This window comes from Microchirus variegatus (genome assembly GCF_963457635.1).
Source record: "Microchirus variegatus genome assembly, chromosome: 7".
NCBI lineage: Eukaryota > Metazoa > Chordata > Actinopteri > Pleuronectiformes > Soleidae > Microchirus > Microchirus variegatus.
Window position 1 is genome coordinate 20,191,643 of NC_139808.1, and position 23,030 is coordinate 20,214,672.

The 23,030-nt window shown below is 44.4% G+C and overlaps 1 protein-coding gene across 2 annotated transcripts in view; it reads left to right on the forward strand.

The window, feature by feature from the left end:
• Positions 1-405: 405 nt before the first annotated feature.
• cpne5b (copine Vb) overlaps positions 406-23,030 on the forward strand; it is a gene marked incomplete at both ends in the record, with an annotated part of 168,184 nt that continues 145,559 nt past the window's right edge. Inside the window, one exon of one of the 2 annotated variants that reach the window (XM_083892908.1) lies at positions 406-665. In XM_083892908.1, the coding sequence (XP_083749034.1) occupies positions 547-665 (119 nt within the window). The remainder of the gene's footprint in view (positions 666-23,030) is intronic. The other variant, XM_083892907.1, reaches the window with a different exon arrangement.

Sequence of the window (23,030 nt, forward strand, 5' to 3'; positions counted from 1 at the left end):
CCTCACTTTTCACAAAATGTCTTCCTGTGGTTTATGAGCTTCTTGGTTCTGACAGAGCACACACACACACACACACACACACACGGGCAGGGTTATTATGGCAGCACTTGAGTGTAGGTCTGTGGGAGGAGAATGGGTGGGTTTGATTGTATCTAGGTTTTTCCCTTCACGCGCTCCGCTGTGCGCACAGACTGAATACAGAGCGCAGAGAAGCACAAGTGTCCACCTCTCCATGTGATGTGCAGCTGCTCGGTGAAGCCGTAACACTCGTCACCCAACACTGTCCCCACCTTTTCCAAAGAAAACAAGACATCCACGCTGCGTGGACAGTTAGAGAAGTGCGTCTCTGTCCGTGCGCGCGCGCGCTCCATCGACCCCTCTCTCTTCTCCAGCCTCAGTATTTGTGAAGTGGCTGCCTCACCGGGTCGGACCGGAGGCCATCTGGTCTCTGATCTGGTCTGTGGACTCACCGGAGACTCACCGCGCTCCGTCGGGGCCAGACTGTGCGCCTCTCGGATCACCCCCGAGCCGCTGCGAGCGCTGGCGATGGAGATGATGGAGGGAGACGTTATGGACAAGCTGGAGGACATGTCTTCGGTGTACGACTTTGACCCGTTCACGGGGAACATCCCCGCCACCAAAGTGGAGATCACCGTCTCCTGCAGGTAAGAGGAAAGTTCGGAGGGAAGACTGTGGCGTGTGCTGGAAAAGTTGTGGCAGCTGCGCCGCACCCTTTTCTGTGGGACCGAGTTAAGATCGTTCAATGCGAGTGAGACTTATACAGTCAGCTCTCTATATTTACATATATATACACATATATATGTTTTTTAAATACATAAAAGTATGTGTAAATGTGAAAGTGGCGGATCATTTATTTTATTTTGTAATTATATCCAGAAAGTTGCTTAATCAAAGACAAAATTATTTGGATCTACAGAACATAATTGTACAGAAAATGTATTTTAATAATACCAACATTTTCTGTACAATTATGTTTTAAATATATATATATAAAAAATAAGCTGTAGAATCAACAGAGCATTTTTTTGGGGGGAAAAACATGTTATTGAGCCACACCTGTGTCCTGTAATAGAAACTGACAATTTATCTACTGGGTTCTGAGCAGCTTGTTTATCCTGTACATTATAGTCAACCACACTGCATGTGAAGCTGCTGCTTTCAGCTCAGTCAAAGCACTGAGAGCCTCTCTCTTTCCTCCTCTGCATTTTCACTGCGTGTTAAAGATTCAGAGGTTTGGAGCCTGCAGTGTCCCTGGCCTCAATCTTAGCCTCATTCTGTATTATTTCATGAAAAGGTGCTTCTTTTTCACTTCAATAAATCTGCTTTCAACAAATCAAACCTCTGTGCAGTGGAAATAAAGAATCACTCCACTTCCCATTTGGAGAGGTTTGGGAGTCAAGGCTTTCAATGCCCTTCAGTCACTGCATTTCTATACAGTGCTGGCATCTGTGTGTGTATGACTCTCTCTCTCTCTCTCTCTCTCTCTCTCTCTCTCTCTCTCTCTCTCTCTCTCTCTCTCACACACACACACACACACACACACACACACACACACACACACACACACACACACACACACACACACACACACACACACACACACACACAGTTGGTGCAGCTATTCTTCTTAGGACAACCCTAACCACAAATCTCAGCCCTCAACTTAACCAGTTCCTCAGAAATAAGGTCCTTCTGCCTCTTAGGGACCAGGTTGTGGTCTTCATGAGGAGTACTGGTCCTGACAAGGACAGCATCTCTGCCAGGAAATGTCCTAAAGAGCTTACAAATACAAGAACATACACACAAAGAGACTCATCGTGGTGCTCTTTGATGCTGCATGGGTGTTTAGGTTGGTGTGTGCCATCGAAAAAGCAGAGCGAGTCTGAGCTATAACAAGCTGCGTGTGCATTATTGATGCGCTTTCTGACGTTGAGAGAACCTCGCTGCCTGCCACATCTCTGCAGCTCCTGGGTTAAAAAGAAAAAAATAATAAAGAGAACAAGAAACAAATGAATATGTATCAATTTACTGCATGAACAGTGCGTGCAGGACGCGGTGGGCGATAGTTGACACTGGAGAAGGGACGGCTCAGCAGAGAGTTGAAGTCAAAGCTATGATTAGTTTTGTAACGATGAGGCGATTGGGATTACACGCCTCAGTGACACGCAATTAAACTGCATTCAGGTAGATGATGAGTCCTATTCTGTGAAGAACCTGCATTTATGCAAACGATTCCTCTGACAACGTGTATGTGTGTGTGTGTGTGTGTGTGTATAAGAGAAAGAAATGGAGAGAGTGCCTCCTACCCGAAGAGGAGTTTGGTAAGAAGAAATCATTGATCAAAAGGAGTGGTCGATGCTTTTCTCGAGTGCTTCTCTGCCACCGTGAACACACGTGTTTGTCTTTATTAGTCACTGAATCAGTAGCAACTGGATTTAGAAGACAATAGAACAGAACCGAGGTAATTGTTGTCTCAATATAAGGAAAGTATGAAAGTAGGAGAGTCCCCCGCCCAAAAAAACACATTCACATGAAACAAACAAACATATTCCGATCATAAACACATGAGAGGATAAAGTGGGGAGCCCACAGCCATGCGGAAAGAGAGCTTGAACATTGGGTACCCTTGAGCAAGGCACTCAATCCCTATTGTTAATTGGACACAGGGTCTCCTTGTGCCGGCCCTAAGCCTGGATAAATGGGAGGGCTGCATCAGGAAGGACATCAGTGTAAAACTCTCTGCCAAATAAAATATGAGGATCATGCACTGTGGTGACCGCTACAGAGAGAGCAGCCAAAAGATGTAGAGAATGCTGTTAAATAAGGTCATTTACAATAAATTGCCTCAAAAGTCTAGTTGGTACTAATTCAATGATTTTGAATGACCGGGATGAATAATCTATCTACTGTCCACTGCAACTTTTTATACCAAAAACCGCCTGAGAAATTATTCAGCTCTTGAAGTATTCATTATCACCAACGTTAAAATACAGTGGTGCAAATAGGTCGAGCAAAGACAGCTACAGACTTTTCACAGGAGGCAGATGTATTCCTAATAAGATCATTTACTCCCCCCTCACCCTCCTCAAATATAATTCACACACTAGTATAGTGAGATTAGATTAAGATGACGCCAGCGATTATGTGACTCTAGTTATTATTATTTGTTTTATTTTCTGCACACTCAGCCTCACTGGTATATACAGTAGAACAGTATTTCTGATTTCCCTCCAAGTACCACCAGAGGATGCTCGCATATCGCTGGTGGACCACGTACCACAGTTTGAGAACCATGGCTTTCCGGTCTCAAATGGGGAAGCCCCAGGAAGTAGGACCAAATAAGAAGTCGGCCACTAGGGGGCAACTCTGCTGGTGGCAAAATGAATTTTGTTTGAATGGAAGCCTCAGGGAAAATGAGCTTCAACCTTTCACTTATATTTCAATGCTGAAAACAGGAAGACACTTTTTTTTTTTAAATATTATTTTTATTCAGTCAATGGAATCTAAACATCTTTATTAGGAGGACAAACTGTTGACTGTGAGGACATTTTAAGTTGGTCCTCCAAATTTCAAATGGGTTTTTAATGGTTTACAGGAATTTAGTTTAGGGTTAGGGCTGGGGGTTAATAGGTCCATCTTCCTGACAACTATAGATAGATGTGTGTGACCTATTTTCTGGTATAAAAACTGACCTTTTCAGGACCAGTAGTCTGAAAGGAGACCAAGATCTGGACCCAGTGAGGCAGAACCTCAATCCAGAGGTCCTGGTTCAAGTTAGGATAAAGAAGTGTAGAAGTGTAGTAATGTTACAGTCAAGGTTATTGTTTAGGTTAGGGATGAGGTTTTGGTTTGGTTGACCAATGAAGTGTCCTAACAAAGAGTCTCAGAGTTCATCTTATAAAAGCATACATTTAACGCATGATAACAGAGTTTGTATCTGGTTGTGGGAACAGGCCAACGGATCAGTGGGTGGGTTTGCTGTGATTTCTTTAAGCGTGAAAATGCTTATGTCACAGGATGAGCGTGAGCAAGTGGTTTTCTTGAGGACACCTCAGTATTTGTGGCATTTATAAATGATTAATGAAAGACAAAACTAAACATAATGCATGCCAATATCAGATAAATAATGAATAAATAAATACATATGCCAGGGCCTGCTAAATCAATGGTAAAGTCTTTATGTCACATTCAAAGACTTCTAATCGCAGTTTAAGCTGCTACAAATACCCCAGTCCTTTGTACAGATGTTGTGGGAGACAGATTCCTATTCAAGATAGGAGGCCCCCTGTTGCGTCGTCTTTGCTCTCCTCTGTTTGTCATCATGCACATGGGGCACATGCATCCTCTAAAACCGTCAAAATCATGGTGATCGCCGTTCCCTCCGGGTTAATACCCCTTATTACAGGGAACAACCCCCTGCTCCTGACAACGTATTATTATCAGGACCAATCGCAAATGGCGAGGGGCGGGTGGGAGCTGGATCGGTAAAATAAGGGGGGAATTTGGGGGAAATGATAGGAATTGGTTTGTCACAGAAGGGAAGAAGACTGACTGATTTGTGACAGGAAGCTGCAAAAAGTGTTTGGTTGAAATTATATTCATATTGAAGATACTTTGTCGGGTCTTTTTTTGCCCTTATTTGTTTGGAGAGTAGGTGTGAAAGAAGAAAGAGGGGGAGACGCGCAGCAAAGACCACGGGTGGAATCAAACCCAGGCCACTGCAGGGTTCCAGCTTCACCAGCTGAGCTATCTGGCACATGCAGTTTTTTATTCCACCTGACCAATCTCTACAACAGCTTGTAAAATGTCACACTTTCACAGCAGTTCTCATGTTTTTAATTCAGTAGTACAATGTGAATATGTGTCCAGCCATGGCAAAACCGTTCACAAGTCTACTTCGGGACATTTGGAGTTATTTACAGATTCCGAAAGTGTGATTTCTAATCTTTCCAACAATGTCAAACACGTGTAAATCTGATCATTTTTGAAGAAGATGTGGTCATTTGAATGTAGGCACTCCTCAAACTGCTTTAGGGAGAAATTCAGCCTGAAAGATTTTGACCTACTTGAGGAGCCAGGCCTATAGCTGCTCATTTGCATCACATTAACATGGTCACAACCCCCCACCCAGTCTAGCTGTCAGTGACATCTGATGTCTGTTAGCCCACAGGACAGAAACAGTGTAGCAGTTTGAAAACAAAGGAATGAATGTAGTTCATGTCAATGTAGTGTTATTTGCCTTAAGTACTTAAGTGGACTGATAAGAATCAGAATTTACTTTATTGATCCCCAGAGGGAAATTCTTCTGTTACAAAAAGCACTTGAATAAAAATGAGAAACAAGAAAGGTGAAAGATAGATACATACTTCAAATATCAAATAAAATATATCTAAGTGTGTGAAGGAGAGTTCAATATTTTCCAGACCATGGACTATATTATCATCTTCAATACCAGTTCCTCCCCCACAATGTGACTGTACCCACTCTGTCCATCACAGTTGATATGTGGGCTAAATGATGACATCACAAGCACACCCTCTTCTGCTTACTCTTCTGTGCTGTAACCTTTGGTGCTGGGCATGTGAAGTATTTTGCCTCATCAGAACAGAAAGGCCTGATTTTTTCAAAAAGATACATCTGCCTGTCCATGGTCAGTCCAGGTGGGGCCAGGACGGGAAGACTGTCAACAGGGGGCAGAACTCCTGGGTTGTGCAGTAGCTGAAACTCTATAGGCTCTGCATCACTGTGAGTTTGAGCAAGCACCACACCTGGTCTGTTGGCATCAAAGCTGTGACAGAATAGAAGCATTATTTTTTCTCAGTGTCGTGTTATAAACACAGTTTTAGGGCTGAACAATTAATTGAAATGTAATCAAAATTGCAACACTGCCTACTGCAGTTTTCAAATCACAGGAGGCGCAATATTTCTTAAAGCCAAAATGTGTGTCAAATGACCATTTTATATTAAATATTGTCTTATTCAGACTGAAGAAAACATCTTTGTTTGTCACAGATCTGCACAAATATCACACAGTTATCATTTTAAATATGTTATTCAATTAAAAATTAGAATAATTATGTAAGAATTTCCATCCCCTCACAAAACGTGAATTGCAATCACAATTCGATATACATTCAAAATCGTCTGTTGCGGCCTGGTGTTTGAACAACAGCTGTGCTGCTTTTTACAACGCTACATTCTTTAAATAGTAAATTATAGTAACATCATTGTGGTATAATCTGTGGCATTACTGCCACCCGGTGGGCTGGAGGTGAATAGATTGATGTGGATGTGGGTCGTTCACTTTATCATGCTCATTTGCATAATTCTTCCTGATCTTTTTACTACAGTGGAACATATATAGATAACAGCTTTCTGCAGCCAGCAACCATTTAGTTCATCTTAAAAGCTTCCTGGTACTTTAAGTTCCTGTAACCACGTGTTAGAAATGTGCCTTTAGCTGCCCAACCCCAACAACACAGTACAACAAACAAACAGTATAACAAAGAACAGACCTTGGGATTGGTCTGTCACCACCACATTTACCACCCTGTCATTTAGTTCTTGGGAAACTGTGGCCTTCAGTGTCTGATAACACATTTTCAAAGAATTAAATAGATTTAATTTTCTTCTTTGGCTAAAATCCAACCTTTTCTCTTAAACTGGTCTTTACACTCCCACAGGGCTCGTCAGTCAGTGCTGTAGCTCGTTGGCGAGAGGAATGAGGGCAGAATGGTATAACTGGCATGTGGACAGAGGAGTGGAGGTGAAAATCCTCCAGCCACAAACATTGACTGGAGTTTCCCTCCATTCAGACCTTTGTCCAATCCCTCCATTACTCACTAGTGAGCCCAGTCGAAGTCTGCTCTCCCATTTCTGCCTCAGTCAATTCAAACAATATAAAGAAGTACTTATGTGTCTAATGTGGTCCATAGCCATCTTCAGTCAGCTGAGGAGAAGCTTGTCTGGAGTGTGTATTGAACATTAGGTCTGTCACTGAAGAAGCCTGAGACTGACTGAAAGTGATATTGATAAGCAATCACCTCAGCTGACATTATACTGGTTTCTGTGAGCTGGAGCCTGCAGAGCCAGTGCTGGAGTTGCTACAGTCAGTATTTCACTGCCATTCACTTCTGCCCCCTGGCCTTGTTTGTGCATCTCTCGATTTATCATTACATCTGTGTCACAGCCTGTATTTTTAAAAAATAGGCAGAAAAATCAACTTTGAAGAACTGACATCAAACAGGAGTTGTCATTGTTCTGAAAAGATTTGCAGAATCTGCAAAGACTCCTCTGCATCTGTATTCACACTTAAGTCTGTCCCACATTTTTCAAATCTGATTTAAATACTTGGGAGACCACATAATGAACTTTATAACCAATATTCAAAGTTTTAATCCTTAGAAAGCACAGACTAGAGGATCCAGTCAAATCAGAATCAGAATTCTTTATTGTGATTGTTTTTAGGACAACAAAACACAGTTTAGCAGCTTTAAAGTGTAAGGCAATATAAATAGTAACAATATAAAATAGTCAAATATAAAATACAGTATAAAATGTACAATTAAATATGAAAAACTGGTACACATATTGAAGTGTTACTATATTGAAAAAAAGAGAAAGTAGTTGGAGGATGAGGGGCTTATTGCACATCAGTTCACTTATTGGGGTGGAGGGGAACAGGGTTTGTGCAAATGATTTCAGGGAGGAGATTCCAGGGATTTGGGATCTCACAGAAACTCACATATTTATTAACACTTCAGAATATAAACTGACATGGAGGTAGACTGTCGCAGAGCGTCGTTAGTTAATACATAGCTGTTGTTTGTGTTGCGATGTCTTGTGCTAAGAAATGCAAACAAATCTCTCATTGGTTATTGTGGGGTTCTGTTCATGCCCTCAATCACTGTTCAGTTGTAAATATCAAACATATTAAATGTTTAAATATAAATAAAATAAATAATACTTATGATTTGAAATTGGGCAGACTAAAAGGGTAAGATTAGCCACAAACAGTAACAGCTAAAAGCTATGATAAAAGTGGGTAGATGAAAATTTATTTGACCTGAGTGAATATCAATTCTAAACCTGGTTTAAATTGGTTCTTTTGACCAGGGAATGTGATATATCTGGAGCAAAGATGGGCATTTCTGACTCATATCAGTGGCTTGAAAGTGGACACTCTAAAGCCCAATTTATACTTCTGCGTAAAGTGCTCTGCGTAGGTTACGCAGAGTCCTCTGCGTCGACGCAGAGCCTGTCGCAGAGTCTCTGAGTCATCTCCGACTGCACGAAATATTTTATATAAGTGTCTGTCACTCCGTCAAGGGACAACGGAGACGGCAAGAGCTGCGATTTGTCCTCAGGTCAGGCCGAGCAAAGCTGCTCTGTGCCGGCTCACAGTGTGCACCGAGCGTCCACAGAGGTGGAGCTGATCATCGCCGACAACGTCGCTGCCAAACTATAAATACGTCATATCTTAACACACACAGCACATGTTTAGACTCTAAATGGCCAATTTCTCGCCTCAAATTATCTTAAAACTGCGTTCCGTGACACAGAAAAGTGAGAAACGGCCACTGTTTCAACAACAACAGTCTTTCTCTCTCTTTCTCTCTAGGACACCATTGCTCACTGTAGCCAAAAGCACAACAACCTTTCGCAGTGACCCCTGCTGATCGGGAGGGAAATTACAGTGCGTATCCGTCAACACAACGCAGAAGTATGAAGGCTTGAGGGATCTCAAGCCTTTGCGTAATGGATAACGCATTACGCAGTCGGAGAAGTATAATGTGGCCTTATACTGACTGCAGGTGTGACAGTGGATGCTTGTCCCTGTGATGGACTGGTGATCTGTTCAGGGTAAACCCCACCATTGGCCCTGTCAGCTGGGATTGGCACCAGCTTTTCCTGCAACCCTCATGTAGAGGATATACTTTATGCACCTTTAAATGCATCGCGTATAATGAGGTTGATCAGGGTCAGAGAGGTCGAGGCTCTACTAATCCACCAAATGATTGCCTGTTCCTCGACAGTGTTATTGTTGCTGCTGTAATTTGTAACATATGGTAGTGAAATAACTTTGCAAAGTAAAAATCCTCACTTTGTTTAGCAGACACTGACCCTGCATATGTTGTTCTGATTACATTTCTCAGCATGGTCTGCATTTGCATACAGATTTGTGCTCAGGAGGATCCTGGTTGCGCCACCTGATAGGTTCCTGTGCAGATGTGGGACATAATCTGCTGCTTAACAACACTTACTTTCCTTGTTTGGTTCACATTATACTTCTATTTAGGCTTGAAAACTTTTGGTAGAGAGTATGTGCAGCAGAACACCGGAGCCAATTAACCATAACCAGAATGTTTTGGATAAGAACATGAGCTCTGCTTTGCAAAACACATCGCAATTATCTTGCAGATGACTCACCAACCAAACTTAAGGAAGTTAAACGTCTTTGTTAGTTATCACTTCCTCCCTCCTTTCTCTTTCTCTCTCCCACACACATGCTGACGGTAATACCTCATTCTCAGTGGTCAGAAAAACCCGTTCCATCCTGGGTTTGAATTGGTTTTTCACCAGTGCTGACATTCACATCTGGTTCAAACGACACAATGGTATTAAAATCGCTTTAGCTCACAGTTGCACCACAAGAAACAACAAGACTGTGTCCAATTTGCACAATCTGCATGTTTCTGGACTGTGGGAGGAAAACCCATGCGCACACGGGGAGAACTTGCAAAGTCCATGCTGAAAGGCCTTGTTCTGACCGGGTTGTGAACCCAGGTCTTGTTCCTGCAAAGGCAAGAGTGCGAACCTTGTAAAGATCCTTACTATTCTAGATTTTAAAATGCTCAATGTAATTTATTTATTTCATGATGATATCATCTGAACAACCGATTTAGAGAGAGACCAAAGTAAAAGATTCAAAATAGCAACATTATCACTAAGAATTACAGAGAATCACAAGTCACTCACAAATGACACAGGTGAAGAAAAACCACTTCAGGCAATGAAAATGGGTGTTAGTTATAGTCTTTTTCAGCAGCTTCATCCACTTTTAAACATCCTGTGAATCTCCACTACTGTCAGTGAGAAAGAGGCTTAATTTACAAACTGCTGAATTGACCTTGAAAGCACAGCATGTCATTTCTGCCACGAGTGGCCTTTCAATCACAACAATAACAAAAGTCCTAGTTTGATGATATTCGGAAACAGCGTGGGATGATGGAAACATTCGTCCTCTTGTTCTTTTGTGCTTTGGCGGCAGAAGACCCTGCAAACGGCAATGAATAGTCTGATTCATTGGTGAAAAAAATTGTACACTGTAATATTGTAGAATAAAAGACAACATGCTGGACAGCTAGAAGAGTTCCTCCCTTATTCTGATGTTTCAAAGGGGGTTTAATCTGAAATTTATAGTAGAGAAAGTGGATGATGTAATTAAAAGGCAACCACAATCAAACGGTCTGTTACCTTGTATAGAAGGGGTTTGAGGATTCATATGGAATTAAAGTGAGGTGGAAATGTTTTGGCTAATGCAAGTACACGGCTCAACACTTGTCCCATAGTTGTTAGGTGTTTTAAAGCGGAACTTTGCAAGTCTGGTCGCTTTTTCGCCTTTTTCCTTTGTGGAGCTCCTGCTACAGTTTTGTTTTCTAGTACATACTTTTACGACAACACTGTAAACATCCATCCATCCATCATTTACCGCATTATCCTCACTTCACAAAAACGCACCACTGATGCTTCCCCCTCCCTCCTCCTCTCCTGACTAAATAAAGCCGGTCCGGTATTTACTCCCTCGCTCGGTCAGACAGTCGTTTCCTCTTCTTCGCTTTCTCAGACTACAGATTTCTCTGCTTCTTTTTCGCCGGCCCTGCCATAATGAACATGTAATATAATTCTGAGGACTACGGGTCAGCGGCCCTGATCTTGCAAGGCTGGTTTTCCCGCTAACAGACAGTAGAGGGAGTGGAGACAGCCCCTAAATCTCCCTGTAACAAGACGTTAAACCATCACACTGGGTCTAAATCAGGGTAAAAATCCTGCACAGTTCTGCTTTAATGCAGAAATGGTACATATTGCATCTTGAACGAGAACATTTGGTGTGTGGTGACAGAGATGGAGGCAGAGAGAGCGAGTGAAAAAAAAAAGAAGCTGGGTGCTAACGGAGCAGATTATCAAGGACAGACTGAGATGAGAAACATATTGAGGTGGACATGCTCGTCAGTGCACAGAAGAGACCGCTGAAGTGAATTCACCATCAAGTGCAAATAAAGGCAGACTTCACAGTGAGGAGAGATTCTTTTTCACCAAACACAGAGGCTGCAGATGTGTCTTAGTCATTTATGTGTTAAAAGTGAGTGAAGCAGTAAATGAGAAGGGACGGGAACACAGCAATACTTCTCTAAATAAGCCCACAGGTGTGTTAGTCATACACTAATGGTGATTGATTTGTTTTTGGCCACATGGGAGCAGCGGAAACAAGTTGTGAGCACAACGCTGACATCTCATCACTTTTTAATTTGATACAGTGACCTTGTGAACAAACAGTTGCTCCCACCCAGAGGTTACAGACCATCATTATCATTCATATGGAGCTGTGCGTTTGGCCTCAAGCTGTCAATCCCATCCAAAGCAATGACTCTGTTTTGGCTCCATTTCAGGGAAATAGTTGGCATTTTAGCATCAGAAAACTCCATTATTTCCATCCTTTAGTTTCTCACTGAATTGCTGTTTGTAGTTGAGGAGAGAGTGTATGTACTAGTTGGTAGTGTTTGACTGAAAACTACTGAGGCAAACAATGATGCTGTGAAAGCAGTGAAGAGTAAAAGCTCTGTTCTGCAGATACAGGGAATAATTTTTTGTCAGTTCATCACAACAGGGTGTAAAGTGGTGTTTGTAGTGGTCAACTGATTATCAGTTTGGTTGTTTTTCAGGGGCCGATATTAGGCGTTTTTGTCGATTATCCGTATCAGCGTTTTATTTTAAGGATCACGATATTATCAAGTAATTACAAAGTGCACTACTGTGGCTCCGCTGATGTCTTTTTATCTGGGCCATTTGCTCCCAAGCTGCTGCTTCAACTGACGACAGCTGATAACAATGTGGAGTCTCTTCCTACTAATTAGAATAATGTTAGGAAAGTTAATATTAATGACGGCAGACAAAAAAGAACAAAAGGCTGTGCTTTTATTTCTGGCTCTAGCAATGCCAGAATTGAATCGGAGGAAAGTTTCCAAATCTTATCAAATGTAGTAATTATAAACATTAAAGGCATTTAAACAAAGTTTGTGAAATTAAACCTTTTGACAATATCAGTCATCTGACATAGTAACTCATTGAAAAACCAAAATTGGTCGACCCCTAGTGGGGAGAGATCTCAACTCACTGCAAGAAGCTCTGCGATTATAAATGCTGGTACAATCTGGGTCCTTTGTGTGGAGTTTGCAGTTGGCTGAATAATTAAAGCGGACCTAGACCGTAAGTTCCAATTAACGCTGTTTTTTAGTGTGTATCTGCGTCATTACCTTGTTTATGAAGCCCTGAAGTTTCTAAACAAACAGTTCAGCCATTGCTGAGAACGCTGTGTTTTATTGTAATCTCGGGCTCAGCGAGATCTCTGAAATAACCTGTTCTGGTTACGTAAACAGCGGTTCTCCTGAACAGCAGATCGTCCTGCTCCGGGCACTAGTCCGGGCACATCCGGTTGCATACATTGAAATGCAGAAGAAGAACAACGTCCGTTGTGGAGGTGTTTCACGAGCGACAGTGTCTTCTGACTATTTTTAAACATTGTTAAAACAATGTTTTGATAATGAGTAGCAGTGCATCCACCGTTCCAGAGGGGGGAGCTGCGCTTCTGAGAGCTGACGTGCTGATTACGTCAGCACACCAGCGGAGGTTTTTGACCATAAAAACAATTTAATGTATGCAAGTAGACCTCTATAACTCACATACATGTGCGATAGGACCACTCTTTGGGAGCTTTAATAATTTTCAAGTTGAAATCGCAATATACAACAACACAATCAGCAAACTGCAAAGGTTGCAATTTAATTTGTTCACTGATTAAAAACATGTGGTGCTTTTGTCTCACAGAAATGTGATTATGAGGCCAATTCAAAGAGTTTATGAATGTTCAAAGGGTTCCCATTAAAAATGCATCAGTTACTGTTTCTGCTTGTAAAAGTGAAATTGTTTTTATCTCTCTGCGACACGATCTACCCAAAGCACATTGCATTTGATGTGTTTGTGTAGAGCCATTACAGTCGTTACTGCATGAAGCACTCTTGTCCTGACTTAGCACAACCAATCAATTAATGTCTCTTCCTCATTTAACCCACTCCCACTTGTCAAAAAAAGTACCTAATTTAAACCCTGGATTAAAGGGCTGTTTTTGACTAGTGGGAATTTGTTTAAGCAGCATTTAGTCCTGCGTCAAATGACTTTGCAATGCACGCAGGTTTTTCAGAAAGACCCAGGTCAACACGTGCACTTTTATCTTTGTCTTCTTCATTTCCAAGATGATGCAACAAAGCACATTTGTCCTCCAGTCATTAGCCATTTGGTCTTAAGGCGGATTTCCACTGGACGCGTTACAGCCGCGGCACGTCAGCGGTTCTGCTTCGACCTCTGCCAGCAGCAATCCCGCGTTACAGCAGCAGCGCGGTGCCTTGGGAGCCAGCGGTATTCACGGAAGATCCCACGATAATCTTGAACGGACGCAAGTTTGCGATCCCGCGATAGACTGTGTGTATAAAGGAAACAACAACAACAACACAGCTTCTTTCATTCTGTTGATGTGGTGTCATAAATGATTTTGTGTTTCTCCACTTCAACAATCAGTCTCTCGTCGTACATTGTGACTCTCCGAGACGCTCTGATTAATTGACTGTTGACCTGGCAGCACTGGTCACAATGTAATGTTGATAGGCTATATGACCTGCGTATTGTGTTTTATTTTGAAAGGGTGGAGGAAATGTTTTACTTTGAGTCTGTGTCGGACTTCCTGTCTGGTGCGATCTGCTCTGTTGAAATTTATGCGGTTCAACAGCAGCAACGGCAAAAATAGAACTGCTACCTAGCGAAAACGCTTCTGGGACGCTGCTGAGACGTTCCGCATCGCGTCTGGTGGAAATGCTCTCATTGATTAGAATGGAAGCGATTTGCAATGGTGACCGCGGCTGTAACGCGTCCAGTGGAAATCCGCCTTTACACTTTTTCAAAATTTGGTTATCTGTTTTTAACTTGAGAGGGTGGTGCTGGGGTTCAAACCCAAACAGCCTAGAAATGCATCAGTCTGTCTGAAATGATCAGTTTAGCCAAGTGTTACTGCCCTCTTGGCCTGTCAGAAAAATACACATATGGAAGGAATAGCTTGTCATGTAATAGTTTTTTTTTTTTAACATGGTCTTTTAGAAAGAGTGACCCTGGATTTCCACTGGACGCGGAACGGCCGCGGAACGGCAGTGGCGCGGTCGCCGTTGCAAATCGCTTCCATTCTAATCAATGAGAGCATTCCCACCGGCCGCGCTGCGGCGCATTTCAGCAGCGGCCCAGAAGCGGCTCGCCGCGCCGCATCGCTATCGATAGGAATCAGTTCTATTTTTTCCGTTGCCGCTGCTGAACCTCGTAAATTTCAACGAAGAGATCGCACCAGACAGGAAGTCCGACACAGAATCAAAGTAAAACTTTTCTGCCCCCCTTTCAAAATAAAACACAATACGCAGGTCATACAGCCTGTCACAACTTCACATCAACATTACGTCGTGACCGGTGCTGCCAGGTAAACAGTCAATTAATCAGAGCGTCTCTGAGAGTCATAATGAACGACGAGAGACTGATTGTTGAAGTGGAGAAACATAAAATCATTTATGACACCAGATCAACAGTTCTTCCACGTCAGAGAATGAAAAGAAGCTGTGTTGTTGTTGTTTACTTTATACACACAGTCTCTCGCTGGATCTCGCGAACTCGCGTCCGTTCGAGATTATCGTGCGATCTTCCGTGAATACCGCCGGCTCCCAAGGCTCAGCGCCGCTGCCGTAACGCGCCCGGTGGGGATTGCCGCCGGGCAGAAGACTAAGCAGAACCGCGCCGCTGCCGTTCCGTGTCCAGTGGAAATCCGGGGTGACAGCTGTATTTGTCATTAATTTTTGGAGCGAACTCGACTTGGGACAGAGCTTGTTCGATGGTATCATTTTGGGTTTCTTTGTTCTTCTTTCCAAAGAAGACCAACCATTGGAATTTTTTTACCTGGTTCACTTGCTTTCACAAACTCATACAAGATCATTTTAATGTGAAAAAGGCTTTACTAACGCCTGTCTGCAATGCATTCATTGCAGACAGCAAACACTTTCAAAAGCACCTTTATTGCCATTCACAGTTCAGTGCTGCACTCTGGGCCCATGGGTAGATTCCTCTATTTTCTGTGTCTTCTGTACAATGACAGACAGACTGTGACTAATACTTTTACCAAATCAATAAAGTGGACTGTGGGCATGATGAAAAGATTCAGCGTGCTCATGTCAACAGCCTCCATCCACATTTCAATTAATTTAATATTTGCTTGTAGATTTATATTCATTAAAAATGGCATCATCTCTGCTCCTGAAAAGATGCAGATTTTTATCCCTCACTCCTCACAGAATCTCCCTCCAGCTCCAGCAGCAGCACTGTTCAGTTGTCAGTGTCTTCACACAGCGACGGCTATAATCAGCTCTGTCAGCTCTGCTGCTGAGAATCAACCGTCTCATTCCTGTAGCCATCAGATTCTTCCTTGCCTTCATTGTTGTATGAAGCTCCTGTCTTACAGCTCTTACGCCTGCTGAGGCTGGGGTCGAACATAAGTGATGTTACACTCTCCACGAGTGTTAATGATGGCTCACTGTCATGCTGGCTTCAGTGGCTAAGAGCCTGAAACAGGGCTTTGATCTGTGCTCTCAGGCTGACAGGCCGGCTGGCTGACTGACAAGAGCAGTGGAGTCATGGGGAGACAAAGTCAAATTTATCAGTGAAGGACTCAGGGAGTGGCGGACGACCCAAACACAAACACACTATCTCTTTCTCTCCGTCCTGAAAAAAGACTGTGAGCACTAAACACATTAGAGCTAAAATGAGTTTCAGTTTTTGCGTAGGAGAGAGAGCAGTGAGAGCCGCAGCCTCTGTGTGATGCCATGAAATGTAACCTTTGCTTGTGGAGTAAAAGTATCAGATTGCCTGCAGGGCAGCCATTCAAGAGGAGTTTTATGAGAGGAGCATAAATTAGAGAAATCATGTCAATATCATGAGTTATTCTTTTATATATATATAAAGCAATAATCATACAATGTAGGAATTCTTTTTTTTTGGTACTTATCTTGTTAGATTTTTGCAGATTTCACTATAATCAGATTTTTGATGTTTTTAATTTAAAGTAGTTGTTAGGTATGTTAGCATTATCTCCATTTTTGTAATTTAGTATGGAGATATGCAACCATAACTAACAATTAAAGCGGACATAGAGTGGTCCTGTTGCATGTATATACATATATATATATATATAGATATATCTATATATATATATATAGATATATATATATATCTATACATATATATATAATGTTAGTTATGGAGGTCTACTTACATACATTAACTTGTTTTTATGGTCAAAAACCTCCTAGTTGCTGTAAACGAGCTGATAGAAATCTTCTTTTCTGACGCTGTTCCTGAGTCGCGATATTTCAGAGTGAACTCTCACCCCCAGAAGACAGAGTCTTGTGATTGGCCAATACTATTCAGCACATCCGCTCACATTCCCCCTCTGGAACGGTGGATGCACTGCTCCTCATTATCAAAACATTGTTTTAACAGTGTTTAAAAATAGCTTCGTCGCGACTCCCCGCCGCAGTCCCTTTTATGACTTTGACCCAGAGTCAGCCCCAGAGTCAGAAGACACTGTCGCTCGTGAAACACCTCCACAACGGACGTTATTCTTCTGCTGCGGTTCAATGTACGCAACCTGATGTGCCCGGACTAGTGCCCGGAGCAGGAAGATCTGCTGTTCCGGAGAACCGGTGTTTACGTAACCGGACTGGGTTTTTTCAGAGATCTCGCTGAGCCCGAGATTACAATAAAACACAGCGTTCTCAGCAATGGCTGAAATGATTGTTTAGAAACTTCAGGGCTTCTTAAACAAGGTAATGACGCAGATACACACTAAACAACAGCGTTAATTTGAACTTCCGGTCTAGGTCCGCTTTAAATAAAACATGTCAAAAATCCGATTATAATTAAATAAAATCAGCAATCTTGCAAGTTACCTGATTTGAGCTGAACTGGTAAGGGACCAGAATGCATCTGGACCTATGAATTCTTTTTTTGTTTGCTTGATTGATTTTTTTGTGGATAAAACCAGACACAAAAATCAAACCCTGGACTGGACTTTAGTGTTTAAAATGCCAGGGGTGTGGTTTATACCAGATATGCCAAAAACACAGAAATACGATGTTGCGTTTACAGCGTGTTCATGAGCAATCACATACACATATAACTGATCTTGTGTCTTTTGTATTTTAATAAACGTTGAACATATTTGGTTAATTTTAACATGTTGACAACAGGCAGAGATCAAGAGTGAAAGTGCGTCTGCTCAAGAGCAGCAGCAGAGAATTATCAAGGTGACAAGGAGACAATATACACATATTATTGTCTGATATTTTTTTTATTGTCTGTCAGATCATCTGTCATCCAAACTTTATATTACTAAATCATGATTTATCTTTACAACTATCAAACCAGCAGAGACAAGTTTTCTTTGCTGGCTTTAATGCTGCAAAGAAAATTCTTATCGCTACATGGAAACCCCCTCATTCGTTATCAGTTAAGGAATGGATTTCATCATTTCATCTTGTACTTATATTAGAACTTTATTATTGCATCTGAAAATGATGCCAGAAGAGAAACTTGAGAGGCTTTGAAAAGAGCAGCAGATCTCGTCTCGTCTGTATAACCCATCTGTGAATTCACATTACATAGTGCAGAGACACATGTAGAATATTTTCGGTTAATTAATATGTATGGTAATGAAGGGTGGGTTGGGATGAGAGTAGCTGGTAAATGGGAGGTGGAGGTAAAGCTATGAATTACTGGAACCCCACATCATGAGCTGAGCTGATTGTTATGGTTTAAATATGAGGAAAATACATTATATAGTCAGTCTCCTCTCCAATTCCAGTTTCTAGATTTTAACGCCTCGCCGCTGCAGACCCTTGCTCTTCTTTTTGTCTGGTTTAGTCATTTTTGTGAGTGACACCAGGAATTTTAAGGTCTGGATTGGTTCAGTATTTAACAAGGCTTAGTAGCTCTCTGCTCACTCGGTTTATTAAAATGAAAATATTTTATGAATAGTGAAGCCATTATTTAAATTGAACTTGTTTCATTAATCTCTGATGACACCTCATGATCATCAAATAACGCATGTCTTCAAATTATAATAGTGATCTCTTGATTACATCTAGTGTGACTCTGATTTACGGTCACTGCAAAAAACCCCCAAAACAAATGTTTTATCCATATAGCACTTTTCAAGCATTAGCACAAAGTGCTTTTCAGAAAAAGAAATACAGAAATAAACCATTTACAGAAAAAACACAAATGCAGATATGAAGTAAATGTCAATAAACAAAGAAAGAACCACAGAAAACTACCATTCAATGTTGATGATACTCATGAAAAACAAATCAATATAATATCGACATGAAACGTAAAAAAAAGAAAAGTTCAAAATACAGGTGACACTGTTGGCAGAGTAGCCATACAGCGGCTACTGCTGTAAAAACCCACTTAGTCGGCACCGAACGCAGAGGAGAAGGAAGGAGGACGAGAGACGCTCAGTTTGCCTCACATGGCACTCTGGCCCCTCCTTGAACTGGCAGCCCCTCCTTGAACTGGCACCTTATCGTGGTGGAGGGGTTTGAGTATCCGTATGATCCCAGGAGCTACGTTGTCCGGGGCTTAATGCCCCTGGTAGGGTCTCCCAAGGCAAACAGGTCCTAGGTGACGGATCAGACGAAGAGCAGTTCACTTACCCCCTTATGAGAAGAAATCACATCAAGACGAGTACGTCGCCCCCACTGGCGTTACCGGGGCCCCATCCTGGAGCCAGGCCCGGGAGGGGGGCTCGCAGGCGAGCGCCTGGTGGCCGGGTCTTTGCCCACGAGACCCGGCCGGGCTCAGCCCGAAAGAGCGACGTGGGCGCCCTTTCAAGTGGGCCCACCACCCACATGAAGGGCCATAAGGGGCTGGTGCAATGTGATATGGGTGGCAGTCGTGGGCGGGGGCCCCGACGGCCCAATCGCGGGACAACAATCCTAGCTATGGGGACATGGAATGTCACCTCGCTTGGGGGGAAGGAGCCTGAACTTGTGCGGGAGGTGGAGCGATACCGACTAGAAATAGTCGGGCTCACCTCCACGCACAGTCTGGGCTCTGGAACCCAACTCCTTGAGAGAGGCTGGACTCTCTACTACTCTGGAGTTGCCCAAGGTGAGAGGCGGCGGGCTGGTGTGGGCTTGCTTATAGCTCCCCAGCTCAGCCGCCATGTGTTGGAGTTCTCCCCGCAGAGCGAAAGGGTCGCGTCCCTCCGCCTTCGGGTGGGGGGTAGGTCTCTCACTGTTGTTTCGGCTTACGGGCCGAACAGCAGTGCGGAGTACCCGGCCTTTTTGGAGTCCCTGGAAGGCGTACTGGAAAGTGCTCCAACCGGGGACTCCGTAGTTCTGTTGGGAGACTTCAATGCTCACGTGGGTAATGACAGTGTGACCTGGAGGGGCGTGATTGGGAGGAATGGCCTCCCCGATCTGAACCCGAGTGGTGTTTTGTTATTGGACTTCTGTGCTAGTCATGGTTTGTCCATAACAAACACCATGTTCAAGCATAAGGGTGTCCATCAGTGCACGTGGCACCAGGACACCCTAGGCCGGAGGTCAATGATCGACTTTGTGGTCGTGTCATCTGGCCTCCGACCGCATGTCTTGGACACTCGGGTGAAAGAGGGGCTGAGCTGTCAACCGATCACCACCTGGTGGTGAGTTGGATCCGCTGGCGGGGGAGGAAGCTGGACAGACTTGGCAGGCCCAAGCGTGTTGTGAGGGTCTGTTGGGAACGCCTGGCGGAATCACCTGTCAGGGAGGTCTTCAACTCCCACCTCCGGGAGAGCTTTGACCAGATCCCGAGGGAAGCTGGAGATATTGAGTCAGAGTGGACCATGTTCTCCACTTCCATTGTGGACGCGGCTGTTCGAAGCTGCGGCCGTAAGGTCTCCGGTGCCTGTCGTGGCGGCAATCCCCGAACCCGGTGGTGGACGCCGGAAGTAAGGGATGCTGTCAAGCTGAAGAAGGAGTCCTATCGAGCCTGGTTGGTTCGAGGGACTCCTGAGGCAGCTGACAGGTACCGACAGACCAAGCGGACGGCGGCCCGAGCAGTCGCAGAAGCAAAAACTCGGGACTGGGAAAAGTTCGGGGAGGCCATGGAGGAGGACTACCGGTCGGCCTCGAAGAGATTCTGGCAAACTGTCCGGCGCCTCAGGAGGGGGAAGCAGTACTCCGCCAACACTGTCTACAGTGGGGGTGGGGAGCTGTTGATCTCGACTGGGGACATCGTTGGGCGGTGGAAGGAATACTTCGAGGATCTCCTCAATCCCACTGACACGCATTCCCCAGAGGAAGCAGAGGCTGGGGACTCAGGGGTCGACTCATCCATTACCCAAGCTGAAGTCACTGAGGTGGTTAGAAAGCTGCCCAGTGGCAAGGCACCGGGAGTGGATGAGATCCGACCTGAGTACCTTAAGTCTCTGGATGCTGTAGGGCTGTCCTGGTTGACACGTCTCTGCAGCATTGCGTGGCGGTTGGGGACAGTGCCTCTGGAATGGCAGACCGGGGTGGTGGTCCCTCTTTTTAAAAAGGGGGATCGGAGGGTGTGTTCCAACTATCGGGGGATCACACTCCTCAGCCTCCCGGGGAAAGTCTATTCCAGGGTACTGGAGAGGAGAGTTCGGCCGATAGTCGAACCTCGGATTCAAGAGGAACAATGCGGCTTTCGTCCTGGCCGTGGAACACTGGACCAGCTCTATACCCTTCGCAGGGTGCTCGAGGGTTCATGGGAGTTTGCTCAACCAGTCCACATGTGTTTTGTGGACTTGGAGAAGGCTTTCGACCGTGTCCCTCGTGGCATTCTGTGGGGGGTGCTCCGGGAGTATGGGGTCGGGGGCCCTTTGCTAAGGGCCGTGCGGTCCCTGTACGACCGGAGCAGGAGCTTGGTTCGCATCGCCGGCAGTAAGTCAGACTTGTTCCCAGTGCATGTCGGACTCCGGCAGGGCTGCCCTTTGTCACCGGTTCTGTTCATTATTTTTATGGACAGAATTTCTAGGCACAGCCGGGGGCCGGAAGGGGTCCAGTTCGGGAGCGGTTGGATTCCATCTCTGCTCTTTGCAGATGATGTGGTCTTGATGGCTCCTACGAACCAGGAACTCCAGAATGCGCTGGGGCGGTTTGCAGCCGAGTGTGAAGCGGCGGGGATGAGAATTAGCACCTCTAAGTCCGAGGCCATGGTTCTCGACCGGAAAAAGGTGGCTTGCTCCCTCCGGGTCAGTGGAGAGATCCTGCCTCAGGTGGAGGAGTTTAAGTATCTTGGGGTCTTGTTCACGAGTGAGGGAAGGATGGAGCGTGAGATTGACAGGCAGATCGGTGCAGCGGCCGCAGTAATGCGGTCGTTGTATCGGTCCGTTGTGGTGAAGAAGGAGCTGAGCCGAAAGGCAAAGCTCTCGATTTACCGGTCAATCTACGTTCCTACCCTCACCTATGGTCATGAGCTTTGGGTTATGACCGAAAGAACAAGATCCCGGATACAAGCGGCTGAAATGAGTTTTCTCCGCAGGGTGGCGGAGCGCTCCCTTAGAGATAGGGTGAGGAGCTCTGTCACCCGGGAGGAGCTCGGAGTAGAGCCGCTGCTCCTCCACATCGAGAGGAGCCAGCTGAGGTGGCTCGGGCATCTGAATCGGATGCCCCCTGGACGCCTCCCTCGGGAGGTGCTCCGGGCATGTCCCACCGGGAGGAGACCCAGAGGAAGACCCAGGACACGCTGTAGTGACTACGTCACCCGGCTGGCCTGGGAACGCCTTGGGGTCCCCCCGGAAGAGCTGGAGGAAGTGTCCTGCGAGAGGGAGGTCTGGGCGTCCCTTCTCAGACTGCTGCCCCCGCGACCCGGCCCCGGATAAGCGGTGGAAAATGGATGGATGGATGGATGGATGGCACTCAGCACAGCAACTGCTCTCAGCTGCGTGCAGGAGGGCTCTTTTATTCAACCACGCCCACCTGACAGGTGGCTTCACCTTCACAATCAAATCATAATCACATCAATGTTCTGACAAATAAACATAAATCAATAAACAATAAACAATCAACAAGTGAGAATAATTGAGAGCACCACTCAACACCCCCACTTGCTCTCACATTACAAAAAAAAACATTTCATTTACATTCAGTCAGAATACATCAATACAGTCTATTTTCTTTCAGTTATACCCAAACATAAATTCAGCAAATCTTGCTAACTTAAATTTTGTTGCAGGCTTGGTCATAAGATCTGCAACCATCTGCTCAGTTGGACAGTACTCTAATGACAGTTTACCATCAGTTACAGTGGACCGAATGAAGTGGTATTTAATATCCACATGTTTACATCGCTGTCTTTTAACAGGATTCTTAGCTAAAGCAATTGTGCCCTGGTTATCCTCAAAAACTATAGGTAGCATATACACATGTTTATCAATGCCATCTAACAGTTGTGTGAGGTACAGACACTCTTGGATGGTAGTAGCAAGAGCAATATACTCCGCTTCACAAGTGGACAGTGCTACAGTGGGCTCCTTATTGGTCTTCCATGACACTAAAGTGCCACCCTGAGATAAAGTTACACAATACCCGGTTGTACTACAACGATCTTTTACATCACCAGCCCAGTCTGCATCA